The 23,795-nt window shown below is 40.3% G+C and overlaps 1 protein-coding gene across 4 annotated transcripts in view; it reads left to right on the forward strand.

Annotated features, from left to right (window-relative positions):
• GUCY1A1 (guanylate cyclase 1 soluble subunit alpha 1) overlaps window positions 1–20,697 on the forward strand; it is a 44,918-nt gene extending 24,221 nt beyond the window's left edge. For 3 of the 4 annotated variants that reach the window (XM_073341434.1, XM_073341435.1, XM_073341433.2), the window contains 8 exons: window positions 8–427; window positions 6,112–6,173; window positions 7,800–7,858; window positions 9,190–9,899; window positions 11,612–12,097; window positions 12,671–12,814; window positions 15,159–15,313; window positions 19,702–20,697. In XM_073341434.1, coding sequence (XP_073197535.1) covers window positions 173–427; window positions 6,112–6,173; window positions 7,800–7,858; window positions 9,190–9,899; window positions 11,612–12,097; window positions 12,671–12,814; window positions 15,159–15,313; window positions 19,702–19,903 — 2,073 coding nt within the window. In that variant the 5' untranslated portion in view covers window positions 8–172 and the 3' untranslated portion in view covers window positions 19,904–20,697. The remainder of the gene's footprint in view (window positions 1–7; window positions 428–6,111; window positions 6,174–7,799; window positions 7,859–9,189; window positions 9,900–11,611; window positions 12,098–12,670; window positions 12,815–15,158; window positions 15,314–19,701) is intronic. The other variant, XM_073341437.2, reaches the window with a different exon arrangement.
• The last annotated feature ends 3,098 nt before the right edge of the window (window positions 20,698–23,795 follow it).

Genomic DNA, 23,795 nt, shown 5'->3' on the forward strand with positions numbered 1-23,795 from the left:
TTTGTAGGGTTATAAAGCTACATCTGTTCCTGCAGTGATTTATAACGACAAATAATCTTCCACAGCAATTGCGTTCATCTACTGTTCTGGCTTCTACTGTTAGTCAGCAGAAGAGAATTAAACACAAAGCAAAGCACTCTTAATCTCAATAGACAGAGAGACTTTGTACAGTATGTTCTGTACCAAACTGAAAGACCTGAAGATCACCGGGGAATGTCCTTTCTCCTTACTGACCCAAAGTCATATATCTGATGAACATGAGGAGGAATGTGGAGAAGTGCCAAATAGTTCTAGAGCAGCTTTGCCAATCTGCAAAGAAGTCAGTGAAAAAGACGCTCACAGGAACCTTCCACAAAGGAAAACCAGTAGAAGCCGGGTGTATCTGCACACGTTAGCTGAAAGCATCTGCAAACTGCTCTTTCCTGAGGTAAATGATTACAGGGTACTGATAATAGTATTTTATTAGAGCATTACGGATAAACGTTCAAAGAATGCATTTTAAATAAGCATTAAAGTATATGTAAGTCTTTGAATCAAGTTCAAGCTCCTTGTTCTTCCTTCAGGGCCTTGCCTAGCTCTGTCCTTGCCTACATCTCTGCTCTCATTTCTTCATTCTCCCACTGCTGCTGGATGTAATTGTGCCAAAATCCATTTTGAATCATTGTGCCTCTTTCGCTTCATCCCTTCTTCCATGCTGCCCGGTACTCTTCAAAGGCCTCCCTTCGCCTTTTACATTAATCATCCTCCATCACTTCATTTAAATCACTCCTTAAAAATATGTTTCTTCTGCAAATCATTACACATAATCCACTACAGATAGGTAAATAAATCCTTTTAATAAAAATGCAAAATAGCTATTTCCATACTGAAGGCCCTTCTGGCATATTGCTTGTTTAAACTGTATTGTCTGTGTTTGATTTAGGGCCCAAACCTGTAATGCTTATTCATATAAGTAGTCCTTCTGAAGTCAACAGGATGCCTACGTGCAGTATTGAAACCAGTGGGCCTACTCGCCTCATTAAGGGTTACAGCAGCTAGCTTCCAAACTACTTGAAGCATTTCTTACTGTATTGCACTGAACATAGAATCATAGAGGGTTAGGGTTGGAAGGGACCTCAGGGGGTCATCTAGTCCAACCCCCTGCTTGAAGCAGGACCAATCCCCAATTTTTGCCCCAGATCCCTAAATGGCCCACTCAAGGATTGAACTCACAACCCTAGGTTTAGCAGGCCAGTGCTCAAACCACTGAGCTATCCCTCCCCCCAAATGTCTGTGCTAAATTAATGACAGGTTTCAGAGTAGCAGCCGTGTTAGTCTGTATTCGCAAAAAGAAAAGGAGTACTTGTGGCACCTTAGAGACTAACCAATTTATTTGAGCATAAGCTTTCGTGAGCTACAGCTCACTTCATCGGATGCATAAAGTGGAAAATACAGTGAGGAGATTTATATACACACAGACCATGAAAAAATGGGTGTTTATCATACACATTGTAAGGAGAGTGATCACTTAAGATGAGCTATTACCAGCAGGAGAATGGGGTGGGGGGAGAGAAAACCTTTTGAAGTGATAATCTTGTTTATTCCTCCTCCTCCCCCCTACCCCCACTGTTCCTCAGGCGTTCTTGTTAACTCCTGGAAATGTGCTGGAAATGGCCCACCTTGATTATCACTTCAAAAGGTTTTCTCTCCCCCCACCCCACTCTCCTGCTGGTAATAGCTCAACTTAAGTGATCACTCTCCTTACAATGTGTATGATAAACACCAATTTTTTCATGGTCTGTGTGTATATAAATCTCCTCACTGTATTTTCCACTTTATGCATCCGATGAAGTGAGCTGTAGCTCACGAAAGCTTATGCTCAAATAAATAGGTTAGTCTCTAAGGTGCCACAAGTACTCCTTTTCTTTTTGTGCTAAATTAATAATACAAATAATAGTGACATGCAGAAATAGTAAAGACATATTTTCTCAGGTGCAACTTAAGGCCTAGTGCAAAAAGAAATAGAGGATATACATGCCCTGCTCAAACTAGCTGAGCAGTCAGGTGCCACAATATCGGTTTCAAAAAGTATTGATAGCAGTTGTTTTAAATACTAAAAATAAATAATTAAACATTGCCCAAATAGTGAGGTCCATGCACAGGCAAACTCCATTGATTTCAATAGTAGTGAGAACTGGATTAAGTCCTGAGGGTTTGACTCAATGAAAGGAGCTATGTGAACCTGCACCAAACAGATTTTAGAAAGCATCTGCTTGACCTGCAAGGCAATATGTGCACTGCAGATGAGAGGGAGACTGCCAGTCCATATAGACAGACTTGTGCTAGCTTGCGTGGGTGTTGCAGCATAGGTAGCAGCTTGGGCTAGTCACCCAAGATTGGACCCAGGGGGTTGGATGGGCGTGGACTCAAGTGGCTATCCTGAGCCACCACCCATGCCACAGCATCCACACTGCTATTTTTAGCATGCTAGCTCGAGGAGAGCTAGCGCATGTCTGTCTACTCAGGCTGGGAGACACACTCCCAGCTGCAGTGTAAACATAGTCCAATTGTCTGGCTTAGGCTGAGTTCCATGACAGGTGTGATGTCATGTGTATAGTGCATGCTGGGACCTTCTAGTGGATGGGGAGTTGGTGATCAGTGGTTAAGTTGGTTCTCATGAAGTCTTAATAGGGGGAAATAAATTTTCAATTGTTAATGTTCTGAGTGTCTATGTTAGCTTGGCTGGTGACATTCAGCACACATTGCAGCAAGCGATGGAATGTTGTTCATTCTATTTGCATGTCTGTTTTCACAGCTCTTCCAGTTCTTATACTCAGCCTATCAATTTTTAATAGACTCTCTTCTTTTACTTTCTGCCTGGTGCAGTAACATGAAAGACATCTATCACTTAAAATAAATTCAGAGGAAATTAAATTCTGCAGGCAAATGTATTGGCCACAGTGCCTTCTCGCAGTGGTCCCACCACAGTCATTTGTTAACACATTGTCTGTGACTGAAGCATATTTTGCTTGGCTAATTTTATTTTTAATTTGCTGCTGCTAATTCTCTCTCTCTTGCTCTCTCTCTCGCTCTCTCTCTCTAACAAAATAGATTTTTTGTTTTTTGGAGAATGGTGTAAGTGTACACAGCTCTTCTATATAGAAAGACCATAGTCCAGATCCTCGTTGGGTGAAAAGGGCGCAGCTCCACTAATGCTGTGACCATGTGCACTAGCAGAGGACCTGGCCCAAGGTTACTACAACAGGAGTCAACAGTAGTTGAAATCAGTGGAGCTCTGTGCAGGCACAGCAGTCTGTTTTCATCCTATCAGCTGCAGGATCAGGGCCTGTTTTCCCAATCATCCTCCTTTCTAGATGGATTTAAGTTTGTTTAAAAGCTTATTTCTTACTAGATTACCTTGTGCTTCCTTGCCTAACAGTGACTTATGTCACCCTTTTTTCAATATGAAAACTTCAAAACAAAATGCCAGATTGTGTCCCTGATCAAAGCGTGTCACTTCCATTGACGTCGATGAGACTTATGCGTAGGAATCAAGAGCACAGTATGGCCCAAAATAACTTTTCTTTAGGCTCAAGATAAAAGAGAATGCATGTGGGTTTTTTGTTTCCTTGCTTGTTTGGATTTTTTTTTTTTTTAATGATAGAGTACAGTACTTGGAGTTGAGTGAAGAGTTGGATTGCCCTCCACAATCTGTTCCTGTTGATATGCTCATGTGAATTACGTCTTGTTTAAATGAGGTTTCTTTGGGTTTATTTGAAAACCAAACTATTTGCCTTTCTTATGATATTTGTTTTTCCAGCAGAGTATCCTTCCGTCCTGGCCTGTCTTCTGGAAGCATACAAAGTGGAAATTACAGTGGAACTGATACATTTCCACTGGATATGGACAGGCCAGACCAAAGAGAATCTGCACACAGGGACCCTGAAATGAGAGGATAGCATGCTCCCTGGTGGTTTTCTGTGCTGGACCATGGAGGTGTGGGTTTTGAGTGGTGCTGGGGCATGGTCAATAGATCCAGTCACAGGGCAGATTCACTGGTCTGGAGCCATATATTAGGTGTGTGCAGAGAGCTGTGGCCTGTGTTCCAGACCGGAGGCTGGAGTAGGAACTGCAGAGTGGATGTGCAAGTGTGGGCTGGAGCGGGGTTGGATTATATCCTTCAGACACCCTAGTTGGCCATTCTCACCAAGTCTTTTTACCTGGCTCTTTAAATAACCAGAATTTCACCCTTAGGATGCCTTTTTTAGAATGGGCAGAGTCACGCTGGGGTTATGGGAATTCCTATATTCAAAACTGTTCTCTTTTCTCAGGTATTTTATCATCACAAAAATGGTTGTAGAGGTTATTTGAGGCACTGGTTGGTGGTTATTTTGGAAACTATATTTTATGACTTTTCATCTTGACCCCTTTAACGTGACTTCCTAAAATTGCCAGGAAAAAAATTGCAGCACTTAAAGCCCATAGAAACGTTATTGCTTAAGAGAAGCACTATCTGTTGTCCTTCAATGTGGGATGTACAAGAAATATAATTAGTTTTTTAGGAAAAAGTTAACTGCAATATGAAAACATGGCATTAGTAGGAACATTGCCAGCAGATCGAGGGAAGTGATTATTCCCCTCTATTCAACACTGGTGAGGCCACATCTGGAGTATGGTGTTCAATTTTGGGCCCCCCACTATAGAAAGGATGTGGACAAATTGGAGAGAGTCCAGCGGAGGGCAATGAAAATGATTAGGAGGCTGAGGCACATGACTTATGAGGAGAGGCTGAGGGAACTGGGCTTATTTAGTCTGCAGAGGAGAAGAGTGGGGGGGGGGGTTGATAGCAGCCTTCAACTACCTGAAGGGGGGTTCCAAAGATGATGGAGCTAGGCTGTTCTCAATGATGGCAGATGACAGAACAAGGAGCAATGGTCTCAAGTTGCAGTGAGGGGGATCTAGGTTGGAAATTAGGAAAAACTATTTCACTAGGAGGGTGGTAAAACACTGGAATGGGTTACCTAGGGAGGTGGTGGAATCTCCATCCTTCGAGATTTTTAAGGCCCAGCTTGACAAAGCCCTGGCTGGGATGATTTAGTTGGGGTTGGTCCTGCTTTGAGCAGGGGATTGGACTAGGTGATCTCCTGAGGTCTTTTCCAACCCTTATCTTCTATGATTCTCTGATTATTTTTCTTATCCTTACAGCCACATTTCGTAGGGCAGTTTTGAGCTATGGTGTTTAGTCTTTTTCATTTTTAATTTATGGCAATAGAAAGTAGAGCTGATTATGTCAAAAGCTACATTTTAGAAACAGTGTTTTCGTTATCAGCATCTAGCAACATGGAAGTAAAGCCACATCACAGTATTTAGAATACACCACCATAGTGGCACATTGACACAGATTACTTGATTACAGTGTTACTGGAACTGAAGATACCAAAATAAACTAATCTCTAAAAATTGATATTTTATGCTTTTCTAATGACTTTCACTCTTTGAAAGGGAATATTAATTCTTAAAAAGCAAATAAAGCCTTTTTATAATAATATAATTCTTTTTATTGCATTTTTTGGTTGGGATTCCTCTGAGACCTTTTCTACTCGGCTTATCCAGAACACTTCATCCAGTTCTCTGGGATTCAGAAAACTCAGTTCAACTCCAGAGTTTGTCACTGAGGTTCCTTTATTTGGCATACAGCAACACTATGCTGAGTTGATCCAACTCAAACCCGGGGGTGCGGTGGTGGGGTGAATGCAGGGTAAATCACAGCTCCAAAGTTATACAGAAACTCTCTCCCTTTACATACATTTACACATCTCACTCAAATTAATATACCTTACATCACACGTTTTTGAATTGGCTTGATTACTCTGCAGGAAAAATTCCCAGTGTAGCATGCTCTGTCCCTGAATTGTACATGCGCTACCTATTCCTTACCTACATTCCTGTGAATGATTCTCTGAGTGTTCTCCCTCTTGTCTTAGCTGACTCAGACATTCTATGCTTACTTCCCATTCTGTCTTCCAAGAAATGAAACCTCCTGCTAAGTGTTAATTGCTCATGTCAGGACAGGCCTCAGCTACAATTTTAAGCAACTGACATTTTAATTAACTTATCACTTTTCATTTCCAGTTTGAAAGGTTACATCTTGCACTTCAGAGAACATTAGCAAAGAACAAAATAAAAGAAAGCAGGTATGTTTAATGTGTTCGTGTAAATGACACTTGGTAAAGGAGAGTGGAAAGGAGTAGTTAGTGAAGGTGAATCAGGATTCCTGAGATCTATTTTCAGTTCCACCACTGATTTGATGTGTGGTCTTGTTCATGTCATTTAATTTCTCTGTGCAACAGTTTATTTAAAAATACTTACAGAGGTGTTGTCTGACTTAAATAACTAAAGGGATAATTCAACAACATTGGTGCAGGGACCACCCCTTGGGTAGGGTAGGCAGGAGTGTTTATAGGAGCCCAGCTAGCAGAGGCTGCAACAGATATATGCAGTGTAGATGTTTGTTTGGGTTATGGCTAGAGCAAGAGGGTACCAGAATCTGGGCTCTAGCGTGAACCTAAATGCCTATGCTGCAATTAAACAGCCCCTAGCCCAAGTCAGCTGACACGAGTCATCTGCAGGTGTTTAACTGCAGTGTAGACATACCCTCAGTCAAAGTCAATGGGAGCTAACTGTGCTCAGCATCTCTAAAAGATAAGGCCCCTCAAGGTGTCTCAAGTTGGCTATTCAAAAAGCAAGGCCTCTTGAATTAGTGGATATTTTTGAAAATGTTGGCTTAAGTGTTTATTGTTTATATCTGCAGGAGAAAACAATACTGAATTAGGGGAAAATGTTGCTACTAACTACAACAATATACAATTCCTATGTAGCATATAAATAATATTTTACATTTTAAAAGTACTTTACAAACACTGACTAATCCAAAATTAACCAATTGGATAGTATATGTTAATTGCTGCTTCCTGAACGGTTCATCAATGGGGATTATTTTTTTCTTGATCTTTAATTTTATATTCCTTTTAGAATGTTAGTCTGAAAGAGAAAAAAAATAAGCTATTGAAAATCCGGATGATAATGAAGAATGTAGACATTTCCAGTACTATGGTGATATATATATTTCCAGGTATTTCAGATTCAGAATGTAGGGAACAGTATATGTACAATGTGTTCAAAATGTATTGGTTAAATTAAGGTAAGGATAATCCTTAGTTTAGCTCAAAGTTTGTCAGTGAATGCTGATTACCTCAAAAGAATTCAGTAGGTCTAATTCTTGTCTTGTGCAAATCTGGAGCAACTCCACTGAACTAACTAATTTTGAAATCAATGGAGTTACCCCTGATATTTATCAGTAAAATAGAAATATTTTCTGACATGCATTTTTAATGTAAATTAATTCAGAGAAATGCATAATTTCAATAAATGCCTGATTATATTATAGAGTATAGAATACAAGTACAGGTAAGTAGAAAATGTCACCATAGGTACAAATGCTGAAGTCAATGAGAATTTCAGTCAATTAAGGTCCATAGCATTTGACCTATATTTCTTACCATTTAATTCAAGATCAGACCACTTAAAACATGAATGTATCACAAGTTTACAGGGCAATGCAATATTGTACCAAGGCCCATTTGTGATGAAATGAAAATTTGCATGTTGATCAACAGAGCCAATCTTTACACAGCATGCATGGGGAAAATATTTTATGTTACTTTCCTAGTATTTTTTTCATTGCACTGTGATCTTCATTAAGTTTTATTGTTGATTTTGCAGATTTTTTTTTTAAATTTACATTTTTATGGTCTTTTCAGGAAATACGAGGAGAGAGAAGATTTTGAAAAAATAATCACTGATCATGCAAATGCAGCAGGTAATATGACACCATTAAATAATATTAAGTAATCACTAATCTTGGTTGTACACACCTGGGATTGAACTGGGGACTAAATGCTAAAAGAACTAAAAGCATGAATTGCACAACTTGAGATAAAGAGCCAAAGTGCTTTATGTAGGGCTGTAACAGACTCATATAGAGTGGGACATGTTACACATACTCACCAGTGGATTACAGATATTGCTGGTCAAACATTTTCAATTGAAATTGAAATCCAGATTTGTTTGAACCTGTACTACCCTCTAAATAACTAGCAGCCTACTGCAGTCTGGGGAGAACAGATCAAGTTTGATCTAAAACATGAAATTCATAAGAATGGCTATACTGGGTCAGACTAATGGTCCATCTAGCCCAGTATCCTGTCTTTCGACAGAGGCCAGTGCCAGATGCTTCAGAGGGAGTGAACAGAACAGGGTAATTTAATCAAGTGATCTATATCCCCTGTCACCAGTCCCAGCTTCTAGCCGTCACAGGTATATAGGGACACTCAGAGAGCATTGGGTTGCTTCTCTGGTAATCTTGACTAATAGCCATTGGTGGACCAATCCACCATGAACTTATCTAATTCTTTTTTTTACCCAGTTATACTTTTGGCCTTCACAACATTCTTTGGCAATGAGTTCCACAGGTTGGCTATGGGTTGTGTGAAGAAGTACTTCTGTATATTTGCCAGCCTATTAATTTCATCGGGGACCCCTGGTTCTTGTGTTATGTTAAGGGGTAAATAACATTCCCATATTCACTTTCTCCACACCATTCATGATTTTATAGACCTCTATCATATCCCCTTTAGTCATCTCTTTTCTAACCAGAACAGTCCCTGTCTTGTTTTTAGCTGTGCTGTATATAGGACTAGCTTATTGACCTAGAGGTAAGTGCTGTGCCAAAATATGTTTTAATTCCTGAAGCCAAGAGTGGCTCTTTCTGCATCTCTGGAGGGAAGGTGGAGTCTTGTGTCCTTCAATAGCAAGACCTACTAACTGGTTAGGAATGACACTGGCAAAGTTTTGAGGAGCCCAGTTCAGCACTACTGGGCAGAAGATGTTTAGCTGAGACAAAACTTGTATTTGGTAAGGGAGATTATATAAGGAGAAAACAAGAGGTTAAGGTGCAAGCTCTACCCAGACTCTGTGTTTCCCAGTCACTGGATATTATGACTTAACTAAGTTAATTCTAACCCAGAGTCTCTTTTGACGGCTGTGCTGGGATGGGGAAGTGTAGTGCTAGAAGGGTATGAGTTCGTGCTGGGTGGGGAAAAAGGATTGAAACTCAAAGTGATTGACTGAAATGTGGGTCTACATTTGTAGGTGTTCCAGTTGAAACTGTAAAGGAATCTCTTGGTGAAGAGCTATTCAAAATATGTTATGAAGAGGATGAACACATCTTAGGAGCTGTTGGAGGAACCCTTAAGGACTTCTTGAACAGTTTCAATACCTTTCTGAAGCAGAGTGGCCATTGCCAAGAAGCAGACGAAAAGAGCAAACTTGAGGAAGCCTCCATATTATGCCTGGAAAAAGATCAAGACTTCTTAAATGTGTACTGTTTCTTTCCTAAGAAAATAACTAGTCTCATTCTGCCTGGCATTATTAAGGCAGCAGCTCATATTTTGTATGAAACCGAAGTGGAAGTTATGCTTATGCCCCCCTGCTTTCGTAATGACTGCACGGAGTTTATTAACCAGCCATATTTGTTGTACTCTGTACTAGTCAAAAGCACAAGACCTTCCTTATCTCCATGTAAACCACAGTCCTCTCTTGTGATTTCCGCCTCTCTCTTCTGTAAGACTTTCCCATTTCATTTCATGTTTGACAAGGATATGGCTGTTCTGCAAGTTGGCAATGGGATAAGGAGACTTTTGAACAGGAGAGAATTTCTAGCAAATCCTAACTTTGAGGAGTACTTTGAAATTCTTACCCCTAGAATAAACTGCACATTTAGTGGGATCATGACAATGCTCAATATGCAGTTTACTGTACGAGTGAAGAGATGGGACAATGCTGTTAAGAAGTCATCAAGGGTAAGAACTGATGCATAAGTATTATTTCTGTGAAGCATTTATTTGCTTTTCTTTTCTTTATTGGAGGCAGAGTTATAAATCAATAGCCACTATAAAGAAGGCACAGTCTGTAATCCTAGATTTTCTGCCTCCCATAGCTAATACAACAAATAATGATTATAATAATATTTTCTAAACTTGAGTATCTCCAGGAAACAGGAGACTATACTGTCATCTCTAGTCAGATGCAGAATGTTGTGTAACAAAATGTAGGCCAAATCCTGAAGCTTTTACTCAATCAAAACTCTTTTACTTCCCTAGGAATTTAATCTGAATAAGGACCGCAAGATTTGGCCCTATATTTGTTTATGTTAAGAAAATGTAACAGGTGGTTATTGAGATGAAAAGTAAAGCCAAGGAAGCACTGTCCCTTTGGAGACAGTTACATTCGCTAAGGGACAGAGCAGCTGCAGAACAGAGGCAGAGAAAGTGGCATTGAAAGCTTTACCACACTGCCCTGTTAGTCTGCCTTATCCCTGATCTGGAGAGGGTGAGAGGATAGTTCACTCTCCAGATTCATTCAGCCTTTGATACCTTTGCTGACAGTGTCCTCATGTATACCAATTAGTGATATATTTATTTATTTAGTGCTGTGGACACTGCGTCACTGGCAAACAGGCTGAGACACAGTAGCTCAGACAGCGGCTTTTGATCATCATTGGCCTGTGCTCAGTTCGAACTTATGACTTATATGAGATGGGCTCCAAACCCCCATTAATGAGTAACTGAGCCATTCAGCCCCACCATCTGAAGAACTCTATGTATTAAAGGTTTTAATCAACTTTTACCTTAAAGTGGGGGGAAATGACAATGCTGCTTTAGTGAGTTTATCTAAGGTTTGTTTCTTTTACTGGTAGCTCAAATACAGTAATAGACTGTATCTTAAAGACTCCAAGAGATGACAGATTCCAGAAATATGTGTATTTGTTTGTGCCTGCAAAAGATACATTTGCCTTTGCAGGTACATACACATGCAAATGTCCATTTGCAAACAACATAGGGTATCTGCTCTTTGAAAATTTGCCCATAAAAGCAATGATAATGAAAGCTATGCATTACCTTCATATACTATATGATTAGGTGTGAAAGAGAACAATAGAAAATAGTTAATGCAAAACGTTTTGCTTTCTTTTGTAGAGAATTAAAACATGATGCTCATGTTACTTATGCCTATTTATTTTTAAATTGTGCTAGTTTGTAAAGTTCTTCTGCTGAAATAGAAGCGGATTCCCTCCCCCCCTTCCTTCAGACACACAGACAAACATAAACAAGTTGGTGCATGAAACAGATAATGTAGTTGTTAACTCAGATCTATAGATTTCTGATCAACAAATGCACACCAAAAATGCACAAAATTATGCTCTTGGCTATTGGTTTCTCCCCAGTATACACTGACACTTACTGATGCCATATCAGACATAGGCATTTTATCAGTAAGTACTGCTTTACCCTGGCACCTAGGAGTCCAACAGTAGTTCTGATAATTGCCTGGGTCCACTGGATGGCTTTAAGGGAACTTCAGCACCATATGTTTCCCTTTAATTATTTTTAAAAAATACAAGGCCATAGGACCAAACCGTTCTTTGTGTGATACAGCCTGTCTGCCCTAATTCTTCCCCTTCCTGAATTATTGCCATAGCTGTGGACGACTCTTCTTTCTTTTATTGTCTCAGGTAATGGATCTTAAAGGCCAAATGATCTATATTTTTGAATCCGGTGCCATCTTGTTCTTGGGATCTCCCTGTGTGGACAGATTAGAAGATTTTACAGGACGTGGATTATACCTTTCTGATATTCCAATTCATAATGCACTGAGGGATGTTGTTTTGATAGGAGAACAAGCCAGAGCTCAAGATGGACTAAAGAAGAGATTAGGAAAGCTTAAAGCTACTCTTGAGAAGGCCCACCAAGCTCTGGAAGAGGAGAAGAAGAAGACAGTAGATCTTTTGTGCTCAATTTTTCCTGGTGAGGTTGCTCAGCAGCTGTGGCAGGGACAAGTTGTGCAAGCCAAGAAATTTAATAATGTCACAATGCTTTTCTCTGACATTGTAGGATTCACTGCCATCTGTGCCCAGTGCTCACCTATGCAGGTTATCACCATGCTTAATGAGCTCTATACTCGCTTTGATTACCAGTGCGGAGAGCTAGATGTCTACAAGGTAGAGAATTTATTGCATTTCTATGGCAATCTTGGGGGTCAGAGTAGGAGGAGGGGGGGAAGGAAGGAAAGGGAGACTAAGCTGGTATAGAGAATAATAGGATTTGAAAAATTATTTTGACACAGACCTTAACTATAATAGTTTGACAGGTCACAAAATGAAACAGAGATTGTCTACAAAGTCAGCTGATTGTGCAAACATGTGGGAAATTTGCTGAAAGTTAGGGGCCTTAGGTTAAAGTTCTGCTCTCAGGTACACTCTCAGGTGAATCGGGGGTAAGCATTTGATCAAAGTAGGTGCCAGAGTCCCACAGCAGGGGGTAAGTATTTTAGCATAATAAAGCAATTGCCAGCACCAGTGCAAGGCAGTCTTTGCAACTGCTCTTTGCAGGACTTGATCCAATTATCTTTTAGGACTCAGTCTTTCCTCAGATAAAACTCCAATTGAATCCAGTGGCAGTTTTGTCTTAGTAAGAACTGCAGGGTGTGGCCTATTGAGAGCATTTAAAACTATGCCATATGTCTTCTTCATCTCAGACTGCATAGACAGTAAGAGACAAATGTATATGTTTAGGTGGAGACCATTGGAGATGCTTATTGCGTGGCTGGAGGTTTACACAAAGAAAGCGAGACACACGCTGTTCAAATAGCATTGATGGCACTGAAGATGATGGAGCTGTCAGATGAGGTGATGTCTCCCCATGGAGAGCCTATCAAGGTCAGGCAAATATATTAGAAACATATTCATGTATAGATTTTTTTTGCTGGGGTGGAAATGTTTATTATTTTGTCATCAATGAAATGTCACCTACATAACATTTAATAACTTGGAACAAACAGGGAGAGTGTGGGAATGATCTGACAAGAGGACCAGAGTTTTAATTCTCTTAGGGATTAGGGTTCTATAAGGAAGGAAAGATTAAACCAAAAATGTAAAAATCCATTAGGAGGGCTGAAATTCTCTGAAATCATTTGCAGAACATTAGTGTACTGTTGTTCAGTGTTTCAGCAGCAATAAAGTTGCCATGGATGTGCAATATTCTGCTATGGTACTTTATTTAGGAGACTAAACCTGTCTCTCTCAAATTAAATCAGTGAGAAAATTACATTTGGAAGGGACTATTTTGAGGCAGTGGGTGAATATGAATCACCAAAAGGACAACAATAATCCTTATTGCAAGAGTGTCTAAAACATGACAGTTTTTTCCATCCCAGTTTTGTGTTAAACCATTAACATTAACTTGGGCAAAACTTCAGTCAGCTATGGTGGGGTTACAACAAAGTAAGGCTCCAATTTAACAAAGCATGTGCTTAATTTTAGGCATGGGTTTACATCTCATTAAAAAAAAATGGGACTAGTATGAACAAATTTACTCCTGTGCATGTTTGCATTAAAAGAATGGTCAACTAAACATTTTATCAGTTTCACCAGGAAGTACTAAATATGGCACTAATCCAAAATACATATGTCAAGAGAAGTCTTTCTATTGAATTCAGTGAGATTTGGATTGGATCCTGTTTTTATTAAGTCTATAGGCCTCTGGGACCCCAGACATTATTATTATTATTATTTAGTACATTTCCTTGCATCTTTATTCATTTGTTTTTAAATCCAGTTCCTCTTTTATGGGTTAAAATAATTCTTGTGGCTCAGATAGAAGTCCAAGAAAAGTTATTTTGAGATGGCTATGTACTCCACATTTTATCAGCAAGAACGCCACCCTACTGTTATAAACATGTCCCATTATTTATTATAAGTCACAACAGATTAAAAAAATAAAATGTAATTAGAAAGATGCTGGAAACATTTTAACAATATTTAATGAAGAACTTCACAATTTCCATCACAAATGCTGACGTCATAGTTTTGAAAGACAGATACTATTAAACTTATAAAATTCATTTAAGAGTTGCAGAAAATAATGTGTATTGCATAAGAAGTTACAAGCATCAAATGGAAGCTTTTTATAAATGAAAGTGAAGCTTCCTCCATTTCTGATCTCTTAATAGAATTATTGGCTGTTTTGTGCACTGTGTCTCAGCTTTATTATTCCATTTTTTAAATACATTTTCTAAAAAAGATGCCTGAGTGCACATTTCTTATTTTAAGCTAGCCTGCTATATTAGTGTCCATTAGTGTCAGACATCCGTGGGCTCTGTTGTGTGGTGGATGTTGTTTTTGTTGCAGAGAGCTCTGCTTTTCTATTTAAAACTGTACAGAACGTCAGTTCAGCTCTTGTTAAAGGTGTAGAATTGAGAGTTGTAGAGATGCAAAAGAATGGTCTAGCACAGGTAGTAGCAGTGCAAGCTCCTCCACAGTGTTCCACCACTCTGCCAAACCACTGTTCTGGAGAGACCCGCTCTAAGTGCGAGAGAATCGTTCATCTAAGAGGTCCTTTAAAGGGAGAACAAATAAAACAGAAGGAACACAAAAAACAATATCAAATAAGCAAAATATGCAAACCCTAATACTAATTACAGAAGAAGAGACTCCTGCACACTCCAACCGACCTATGCATTCGATAGCCGGCTTGTTTGATCAATTACTCAATTCCCATGTCTTAGAACCAGGCTTTACTCTAGGTATGCCCACTTCTACCACTGGAACTGTGGTGTACATGTGTCATCATTTTCCTTCTTTAGAGCTCAAACTCTGACCTTAAGACAAAACCCAATGCTTCTTACATTTATTTAATCATGTCACCAGCCCATCTTTCCACTGTATAATTCCCCTTCCCTCTAAATACCCAGGAAGGTAAACTGAGAGTTATTGTGTCTCCTGATGTCATTTCTAGATCAATTTAGGGCTGTAGAGACCAACTTGATCACAGTTATATAAGCAAATGAATGTCTGTTTAATATTTATGGCAGTAAAATTAAGCAGTTTAGTCTCTCCCTGAGCAGGTTTACTTCCGTCTAATGAAAACGGAATACGTGCATCTAAAGGAGATGACCCCCACCTCATGATCATTCTAATTAAGGATGAACCAATAAAATGAACTGATTTCAATAGATTAAACTATTTTAGCTAACAAATATTGTTTTATGTATTTTATTTAAAGATGCGTATTGGCCTCCATTCTGGATCCGTCTTTGCTGGAGTTGTTGGGGTTAAAATGCCACGTTATTGTCTCTTTGGAAACAATGTAACTCTTGCCAACAAGTTTGAGTCTTGCAGTATACCTAGGAAAATAAATGTCAGTCCAACAACTTACAGGTACAGTAATTTACAGCATATAGTTACCAAAAAAATAATCTAAAACTAGTGACTGTTTCTTTAGTACTTTCACAATTGTTTCCCTCATTTTCTTTTCAAAATATTGTTTGCTTTCCTATTTTATCCATTGACCTTACTGCTCATGATTGTACCTTGATTATTTTTACTCAAGAGCTGGACAGCCACAAGCAAAGTGTGGAGTGAGGCTGAGTAGCTAATATGTATTTTCTCCCCGCCCTATTTAGAACAATAAAAAGTCTTGATAACTTAAATACATTTTGCTACTAACCTTGAAGCTTTGTATCTTTTACTTTTTCTTCATCTCCTGGTATCTGGTCTTCATTGAGCTAAGTGATTTTCAATGGGAGCTGGGAAACTAACTCACTTAGGCACCTTCGAAAATAACAGCCTAACTGAACAGTTGGTAGGCTCTTAAGAAAACATCTCTAGACATTGACAAGCATGGCTACTATCACCAGATCTTGAATATTCCTTGTTTAAGAAAGATAACTGAGTAGATTGTAGCAAAGCAACTCTAGTGACATCTGATTTATAAAAATTTCGTTGATGCCATTGACCCCAAGGCATTGTTGACAGTTCTGTGGACACTACTGGAGAGACACAGAGTTGCAGTTAAGTTGCTCTGCTGTTTTCTCACAGGGAGGACCCAGAATACAGGGTTAGGAGATTATTCAATCAGTCAGATAGAGAGCTCTCCCTTGTGAGATACAGAAGGATCCTGTTCTGTCACGCCTCCTGTTGAATGTATATTTGAGGCCACTAGGGGAAATAATGCGGTTTGTTTGAATTTGCTGATGATACACAGCTCTAAGTCTTTATTTCACATCCCCAGATCGATATAATCTGTTGGCTTTTCCAGCATCTGGCCAAGATCACGGCTTGAATAATAATGGGCTGGTTGAAAAATGAATTCAGATAAAGTCTGAGGTGATGACGTTGGGTGGGGGAAGAAACCAGTGACAACAGGGAAGTGATATTTGTTCCTTCTATTAAGGAGGTACCCTGCCTTTTGTTCCTGTAGCTCACAGTGGAGGTCTATTAGATCCCTAGCTTCTTCAGAGTGTCAAGATAACCTTGGTGGCCAAGAATGCTTTTTTTTCTATATGCACATGGCAAAGAAGTTGTGAGGATGTAGTCACATATCAGATGTAGTCCTCAACACCATTATTCATGTCTGTGTCACTTCTAGATTGGATTAGTGCAATATACTTTACTTACGGTTACACCTGAAGAACACCTGGAAACTTCAACTAGTGCAGATTATGTCTTCTTGCTTTCTTAGTAGTGTTTTGCACATAGACCATATTTTACTTGTGTTTCACAGACTGTGCTGGCTTCCACTTCATTTCTGGGTTCAATTCAAGGTGCCAGTTTTGATCTATAGAGTCCTTATGAGTTGGACCCTAAGTATCCAAGTCCATCTCTCTTGTCCTGTTTTACCTGGCAGTTGAGATCAGCTGGAAAGTTTGAGCTGATAGTTCCTTGATGTATACTTCATTGGGAAGTATGCAGTGTTGTTGTATCTGTGTTGGTCCCAGGATACTAGAGAGCCAAAGTGGGTGAGGTAATATCTTTTATTGGACCAACTTCAGAAGTGAAATCCTTGCTGATCTTAAACACAAAAAAGAAGCTTACAAGAAGTGGAAGATTGGACAAATGACCAGGGATGAGTATAAAAATATTGCTCGGGCATGCAGGAGTGAAATCAGGAAGGCCAAATCACACCTGGAGTTGCAGCTAACAAGAGATGTTAAGAGTAACAAGAAGGGTTTCTTCAGGTATGTTAGCAACAAGAAGAAAGTCAAGGAAAGTGTGGGCCCCTTACTGAATGAGGGAGGCAACCTAGTGACAGAGGATGTGGAAAAAGCTAATGTACTCAATGCTTTTTTTGCCTCTGTCTTCACAAACAAGGCCAGCTCCCAGACTGCTGCACTAGGCAGCACAGCATGGGGAGGAGGTGACCAGCCCTCTGTGGAGAAAGAAGTGGTTCAGGATTATTTAGAAAAGCTGGACGTGCACAAGTCCATGGGGCCAGATGCGTTGCATCCGAGAGTGCTAAAGGAGTTGGTGAATGTGATTGCAGAGCCATTGGCCATTATCTTTGAAAACTCATGGCGATCGGGTGAGGTCCCGGACGACTGGAAAAAGGCTAATGTAGTGCCCATCTTTAAAAAAGGGAAGAAGGACATCCTGGGAAATACAGGCCAGTCAGCCTCACCTCAGTCCCTGGAAAAATCATGGAGCAGGTCCTCAAGGAATCAATTCTGAAGCACTTAGAGGAGAGGAAAGTGATCAGGAACAGTCAGCATGGATTCACCAAGGGCAAGTCATGCTTGACTAATCTAATTGCCTTCTATGACGAGATAACTGGCTCTGTGGATAAAGGGAAAGCAGTGGACATGTTGTTCCTTGACTTTAGCAAAGCTTTTGACACGGTCTCCCACAGTATTCTTGCCAGCAAGTTAAAGAAGTATGGGCTGGATGAATGCACTATAAGGTGGATAGAAAGCTGGCTAGATTGTCGGGCTCAACGGGTAGTGATCAATGGCTCCATGTCTAGTTGGCAGCCGGTATCAAGTGGAGTGCCCCAAGGGTCGGTCCGGAGGCTGGTTTTGTTCAATATCTTCATAAATGATCTGGAGGATGGTGTGAATTGCACCCTCAGCAAGTTTGCAGATGACACTAAACGGGGAGGAGAGGTAGATATGCTGGAGGATAGGGATAGGATACAGAGGGACCTAGACAAATTGGAGGATTGGGCCAAAAGAATCTTGATGAGGTTCAACAAGGAGAAGTGCAGAGTCCTGCACTTAGGACGGAAGAATCCAATGCACTGCTACAGACTAGGGACCGAATGGCTCGGCAGCAGTTCTGCAGAAAAGGACCTAGGGGTTACAGTGGACAAGAAGCTGGATATGAGTCAACAGTGTGCCTTTGTTGCCAAGAAGTCCAATGGCATTTTGGAATGTATAAGTAGGGGCATTGCCAGCAGATGGAGGGACGTGATTGTTCCCCTCTGTTGGACACTGGTGAGGCCTCATCTGGAGTACTGTGTCCAGTTTTGGGCCCCACACTACAAGAAGGATGTGGAAAAATTGGAAAGAGTCCAGCGAAGGGCAACAAAAATGATTAGGGGACTGGAACACATGACTTATGAGGAGAAGCTGAGGGAACTGGGGATGTTTAGTTTGCGGAAGAGAAGAATGAGGGGGGATTTGATAGCTGCTTTCAACTACCTGAAAGGGAGTTCCAAAGAGGATGGCTCTAGACTGTTCTCAGTGGTAGCAGATGACAGAACAAGGAGTAATGGTCTCAAGTTGCAGTGGGGGAGATTTAGGTTGGATATTAAGAAAAACTTTTTCACTGGGGGGGGTGGTGAAACACTGGAATGCGTTACCTAGGGAGGTGGTGGAATCTCCTTCCTTAGAAGTTTTTAAGGTCATGCTTGACAAAGCCCTGGCTGGGATGATTTAGTTGGTGTTGGTCCTGCTTTGAGCAGGGGGTTGGACTAGATGACCTCCTGAGGTCCCTTCCAACCCTGATGTTCTATGATTCTATGATTCACCCACCTAGTCTCTCCAACTTCATTGGGAAGGACATTCTCAATGCAGGACACTTAATTATGGAATTTGCTATCTTCCTTGTTGCAAAGGAGCCCAAATCTGTTGACCTTCAGTAAGACCTTCAGTCAGGCTTGTTGTGATGGCAGGGATTTGGCTTAGATGGAGAATTCCTTTCCCTATCATTTCAGCACTATCGTAAGTTGTTGATTACATGTATTCTTGCAGCCTTTTAATAGTTTACACACAAAGGTGTATTAAAACTTCACATATGTTGTGTCAATAATTATCTCTAAAATGTAGAAGTAAACTTTTTGTTTGTAATTCAGATGCCAGAGGAGATGACTGGCTTTAGTGGAAGTTTGTGTAAAATAGCATGAAGGTTATATTTAATATTAGGTCTAAATATTTTACTTGAGAAATCCTTCAGCATCTCATTGGTTGAAAGATGACTTCTGGTGCCAGGTTTATATAATAATTTGATTTATTATTTAATGCTAAATAGTCTCTTGAAATGTTAACAACAAATCTATCATGTACATTCAGAACAAGGAGAAATACAAACATGCCTTGTATGGACAAAAAAGGAGAGACTATGTTCCTGTTTGAGTATCTCATGTACCCGCATGTCAATCAATGAGCAAAGGTTATGCTAAATAAGCAAGACAATATTTTAAAATAACATATAGATACTGGAACAAATTCTGCTCCAATTTACAAGATATGTAAAAAGAAGAATGTTGTCACTAGCAGTAGCAGTTAGTGTTTGATTTCATATTTAATCAAGTCATTTTAATTGTCTCATAGGCTGCTAAAAGAATATCCAGATTTTGTGTTCACACCTCGCTCAAGAGAAGAACTTCCTCCAAACTTTCCCAGTGATATTCCTGGTATTTGTTACTTTCTGGACGCTTATCTTCAAGGAACAAATTCAAAGCCTTGGTTTCAAAAGAGAGCATTTGAAGATGGTAATGCAAATTTCTTGGGCAAGGCAACGGGGGTAGACTAAATTGTACATTCACACATTTACAAAAGAATTTTATAAATATTTTAATTTTGTATAAATTGAGAGTTTAAAAAAGTATGAAACATGAAAGCACTTTAGATTGTTAATACCTGAAAGCCAGTATTAAAATTTCAGGAAGTATGTCAGATACTACTTTTTATTTTTACTTTCCAGAAGATATATAGTCACTAAAATAATATTTCAACTTCATTATTTAAAACACTGTTTAAGAGTACTTTTTCCCCCCGTGGTAATCTGTGCTACATAACGACCATTTCAACTCTACCTGTCCTGAAAATTCCAAACATGTTGTACGTACGGTGTATCAAAAAATGTTGTGTACAAATGATGCAGTCAGATGCGGTTTGGTTCGCTGGTGCATACCAATGACTATTAAAATGCAGTTTTCTTAGTTGCTCCATATGAAAAAGGAAACACCCATTACTGAAATAACTCCTTCCATTGCATCTTTGCATCTTCCATTGCATCTTTACAGTCCTATGTGGTGCTGCCCATCTCCTAGAGGGAGCTGAAGTCAACAGTAATTGAAGGCACTCAGCACCTTGATGGATCAGGTTGCTACTTGTAACTAATGCCAGTATATACAGTGGAATATGGATGCTTACTGTTCCCTGAACTTTGATTTCTTTGTGCATAAAATAAATATTTATAGACTATTCAAATATTGTATAATCATACACTAAAGCCTCTGTAATCAAATAAGATTTTAGTTTTTGGAGTTTTTAAACCCTATTTTAAAAATTATTTCCCTCTGATACTATGTATCATAGCAATAAATGTTTTCTTTTTGTTGTCAATTAATTTTTAATTCTTTTGAGGGAAGTAATAGTACATAATGTAGAGTGTTTATATAGAAAGGAAATTCCAAGCGGACTGTATCGTGTGTAGGATACAAACATATTGCTTTGAACATATGATCTTATACTTCAGCTAGAAATAATGTAGAGGTGAAATGGACTCTGAAATATGTACAGTTCACTCACTTTAAAATTTGTCAATGAGACCTAAAGGTGAAGACAAATGCTTTGAAATATACGAGTACACATCTGCAGCCTTCATATTACTAATACATACGTTTTAAAAGTAAACAGAGGTTTCTTTAGCTATTGAGACTTGACTTCAGGATTCTATTTCTACTGCAAGTTAATAACTTTGCACAGTCACTCTCCTGAGACACACAACTTGGCCCCTATAGTAGATTGGGACTGGCATACCTTGCACTGACTTAGGGTATTTGTGATAACATCAGTTCCTTGCAAGAGAGACACTGATATCTGAACTCATAAACGTTCTTGTGTATTTACTTACTGATTTAAAAAGCATTTCAGTTGTCCTCTAGGGCTGATCCAACAGAAAATATCAGTGGGCTTCGAGTCTGCCCAGGTACTAGAAATCCTGCCCCAGAAAACAACACGGTTAATCACTGCTGAGCTATCCAGGATGTTGGCAGATATCATAAAGTGACTTCTTTACTTTCCAACTCCCCTTCTGATTTTTGGAAAAGAGTTGTGTGTGGGTATTTCTGGGATCATGTGTGTATGCTAAGTGACACCATTAAGATTCTGCAGCTGTATAGTCCTGCTGGTTTTAAAAGTGACACCAAGGACGTGTCCACATGTCGGGGGGAGGAGAAGGTTAATCCACAGTTTTTCGAGTTAATCTGCTTTGAAAACACTTGCATACACATGACGTAATTCATTTTTAGCGCACTGACTCTACATTTATTGCAAACTCTGGAGTGCTCATTCAAAGTGAACTAATTTTGCTGCGAAGCAAGCTAGTCCAGCCTATTGTTCATGTGCATACAATGCTGTGGCAAAATACTTTCACAGTCTGTAATGGCTATCCCACACTCCTTTGGGGGTGACCATTACTGACCTGTCTGTTTACCTTTGTGCCCTCCCCTGCTCTGGGGTCAAGTTGACCAGATGTCCCCTCCCTCATTTATAAACTGGCACACAGTCAGATTTTGTCCATTCTCCCCTGGATTCCAGTTTACCACCGAAGACCTACAACATGCCTTGAGTAGCTTCACCAATATCCTGTCTCATCGCCATCTGGGGAGGTGTCAGTGCAGGGAGCTCTTGTGGCAGCCACTGGAATAAAGACCGTTCTGTAGCCATTGCTAGGCAGATGTCCATGAGGGACCATGACCAGAATGCGGAACAGTGCTGGATAAAGAGCAGACCGCTCTGGAGCACCTCCACTGAAATGACGGAGAACTGAGAAACTCCAGTGGGGGACATGTAACTTGTCCATTTTTGAGGAGCTGGACAGGATTTTATATAACTACAAGCCCACCCAACCTAGGCAGCTTGTGGAGTCTGCTGGCTGCCTTTCTCCCCTCCCCCTACCACCACTAGGATGACCAGCAAGACTCATTGAGGGATGAATCTGAGGAGGCCAGTGAAGAGATCTCCCCAGAAAGCCAGGATCTGTGCAGGACTCAGGACCCTGACAATGGCCAGGTAGAATCGAGCTCAGTTCCTGCTCTGTAGCAACCAACCCTGATTACCAGGTAGTAACCCAGATTGGGGCTGAGGGGGCTGATCCCATGGAGGGAGCTTCAGCATATAAATTTTGTATTATTGTTTTAAAATAAATTTACTATTTACATTTCTATTTATTATTATGCTATCCTGCCATGCTATCTTCTGTTCTGGGTGCGCCCTGGCCACAGCCATTGTAGGCAGATGTGAGCTAGAACCTTTTCCAAATCCAAGGTCCCACTTCCCTCCCTCTGCCCACACCGTCCATTCACTGCCTGCCACCCCTACCTCATACATCTTTCCAAAATGGCAGCTGCTCTGGGGGAAGTCAGCCTGTGTTTCATGTTAATGCCCTGGCTGCTGACTGTTTTCAGAAGGTACATATACTATGTCCCCTATTTTCCTTTCTCTTTCCCTCAGCTGTCCTGCCTGGAGAATGCTGCCCCCACTCCCACACCCTGTTAGCCACTTCCAGAAGCAGGGCAGGCAGCATGATGCAGCCACCATGCCCGTCTGCACCAGATTCGAGTAAGGAAAACATTATTTCATGTGAAACGTAAAAGTTTATTCAGACAGTGATTACAGGAAGAGAAATTTGGTTCATGGTCTCACTTTTCATGAGGTGGACATGGGCATTTCATGCTCATAAAGCCACAAAGAATGGCTACCCAGTAAATGCCCTGTAACACTCATTTTTGCTGATGGGTAACAGTTCCTGAAGCATACAGTCATTGCAGAAACCTATCTATTTTTCTTTATACTTTCAACTTGTCTGCAGGGGAGATAAAGCAAAAATCTCAAGCTGAGAAGTTGCTCAGGTTTTGTTCAGAGATTGAGAAATATCTACACAACCATTCCCACCGGCATAGCTTGGGACTCCCTTCCACTCTGGTAATACTTCTGGCGGGAGCATCTTGGTGAATAACTTCACTGTGTATCTCCCTGATCTTTTGCCTTTTGAATAGGGCCATTCTCTGCCTCTTAGTCACCTAGTATTAAAAAAAAATGCTATCACAGCCTCCCTAGAACATGAACAATAATCATCTGGCATTTTTATTACCCCCACAGCACTGGCCAGACCCTCAAAAGACAGGGCCCCATGAAGGGGGCCTGCTCCCCACAGATGCTGCCTAGTGGCTAAGCAAGGGTGTGACAGGACATCTTCTGTCTTTGTGCCTCCTGTTGACAGCTGCTCTGGCCATGCTGCAGTCTCTCCCTTTCTGTGACTCGGCACTCTGCCTGGGCCATAAGTTGTGTCCAACCCTTCTGGGGTATGTGAAAAGTCCAACAAATGCTAGTTCTGCTGCCCAGCAAGGGGCTTCAGGCTTCACCCAGCGAAAGTCCCAGAGTCGGGACTCTTGAGACATGGGCTCTTCCTAGTCCCA

Source organism: Lepidochelys kempii, chromosome 4 (genome assembly GCF_965140285.1).
Source record: "Lepidochelys kempii isolate rLepKem1 chromosome 4, rLepKem1.hap1, whole genome shotgun sequence".
Lineage (NCBI taxonomy): Eukaryota > Metazoa > Chordata > Testudines > Cheloniidae > Lepidochelys > Lepidochelys kempii.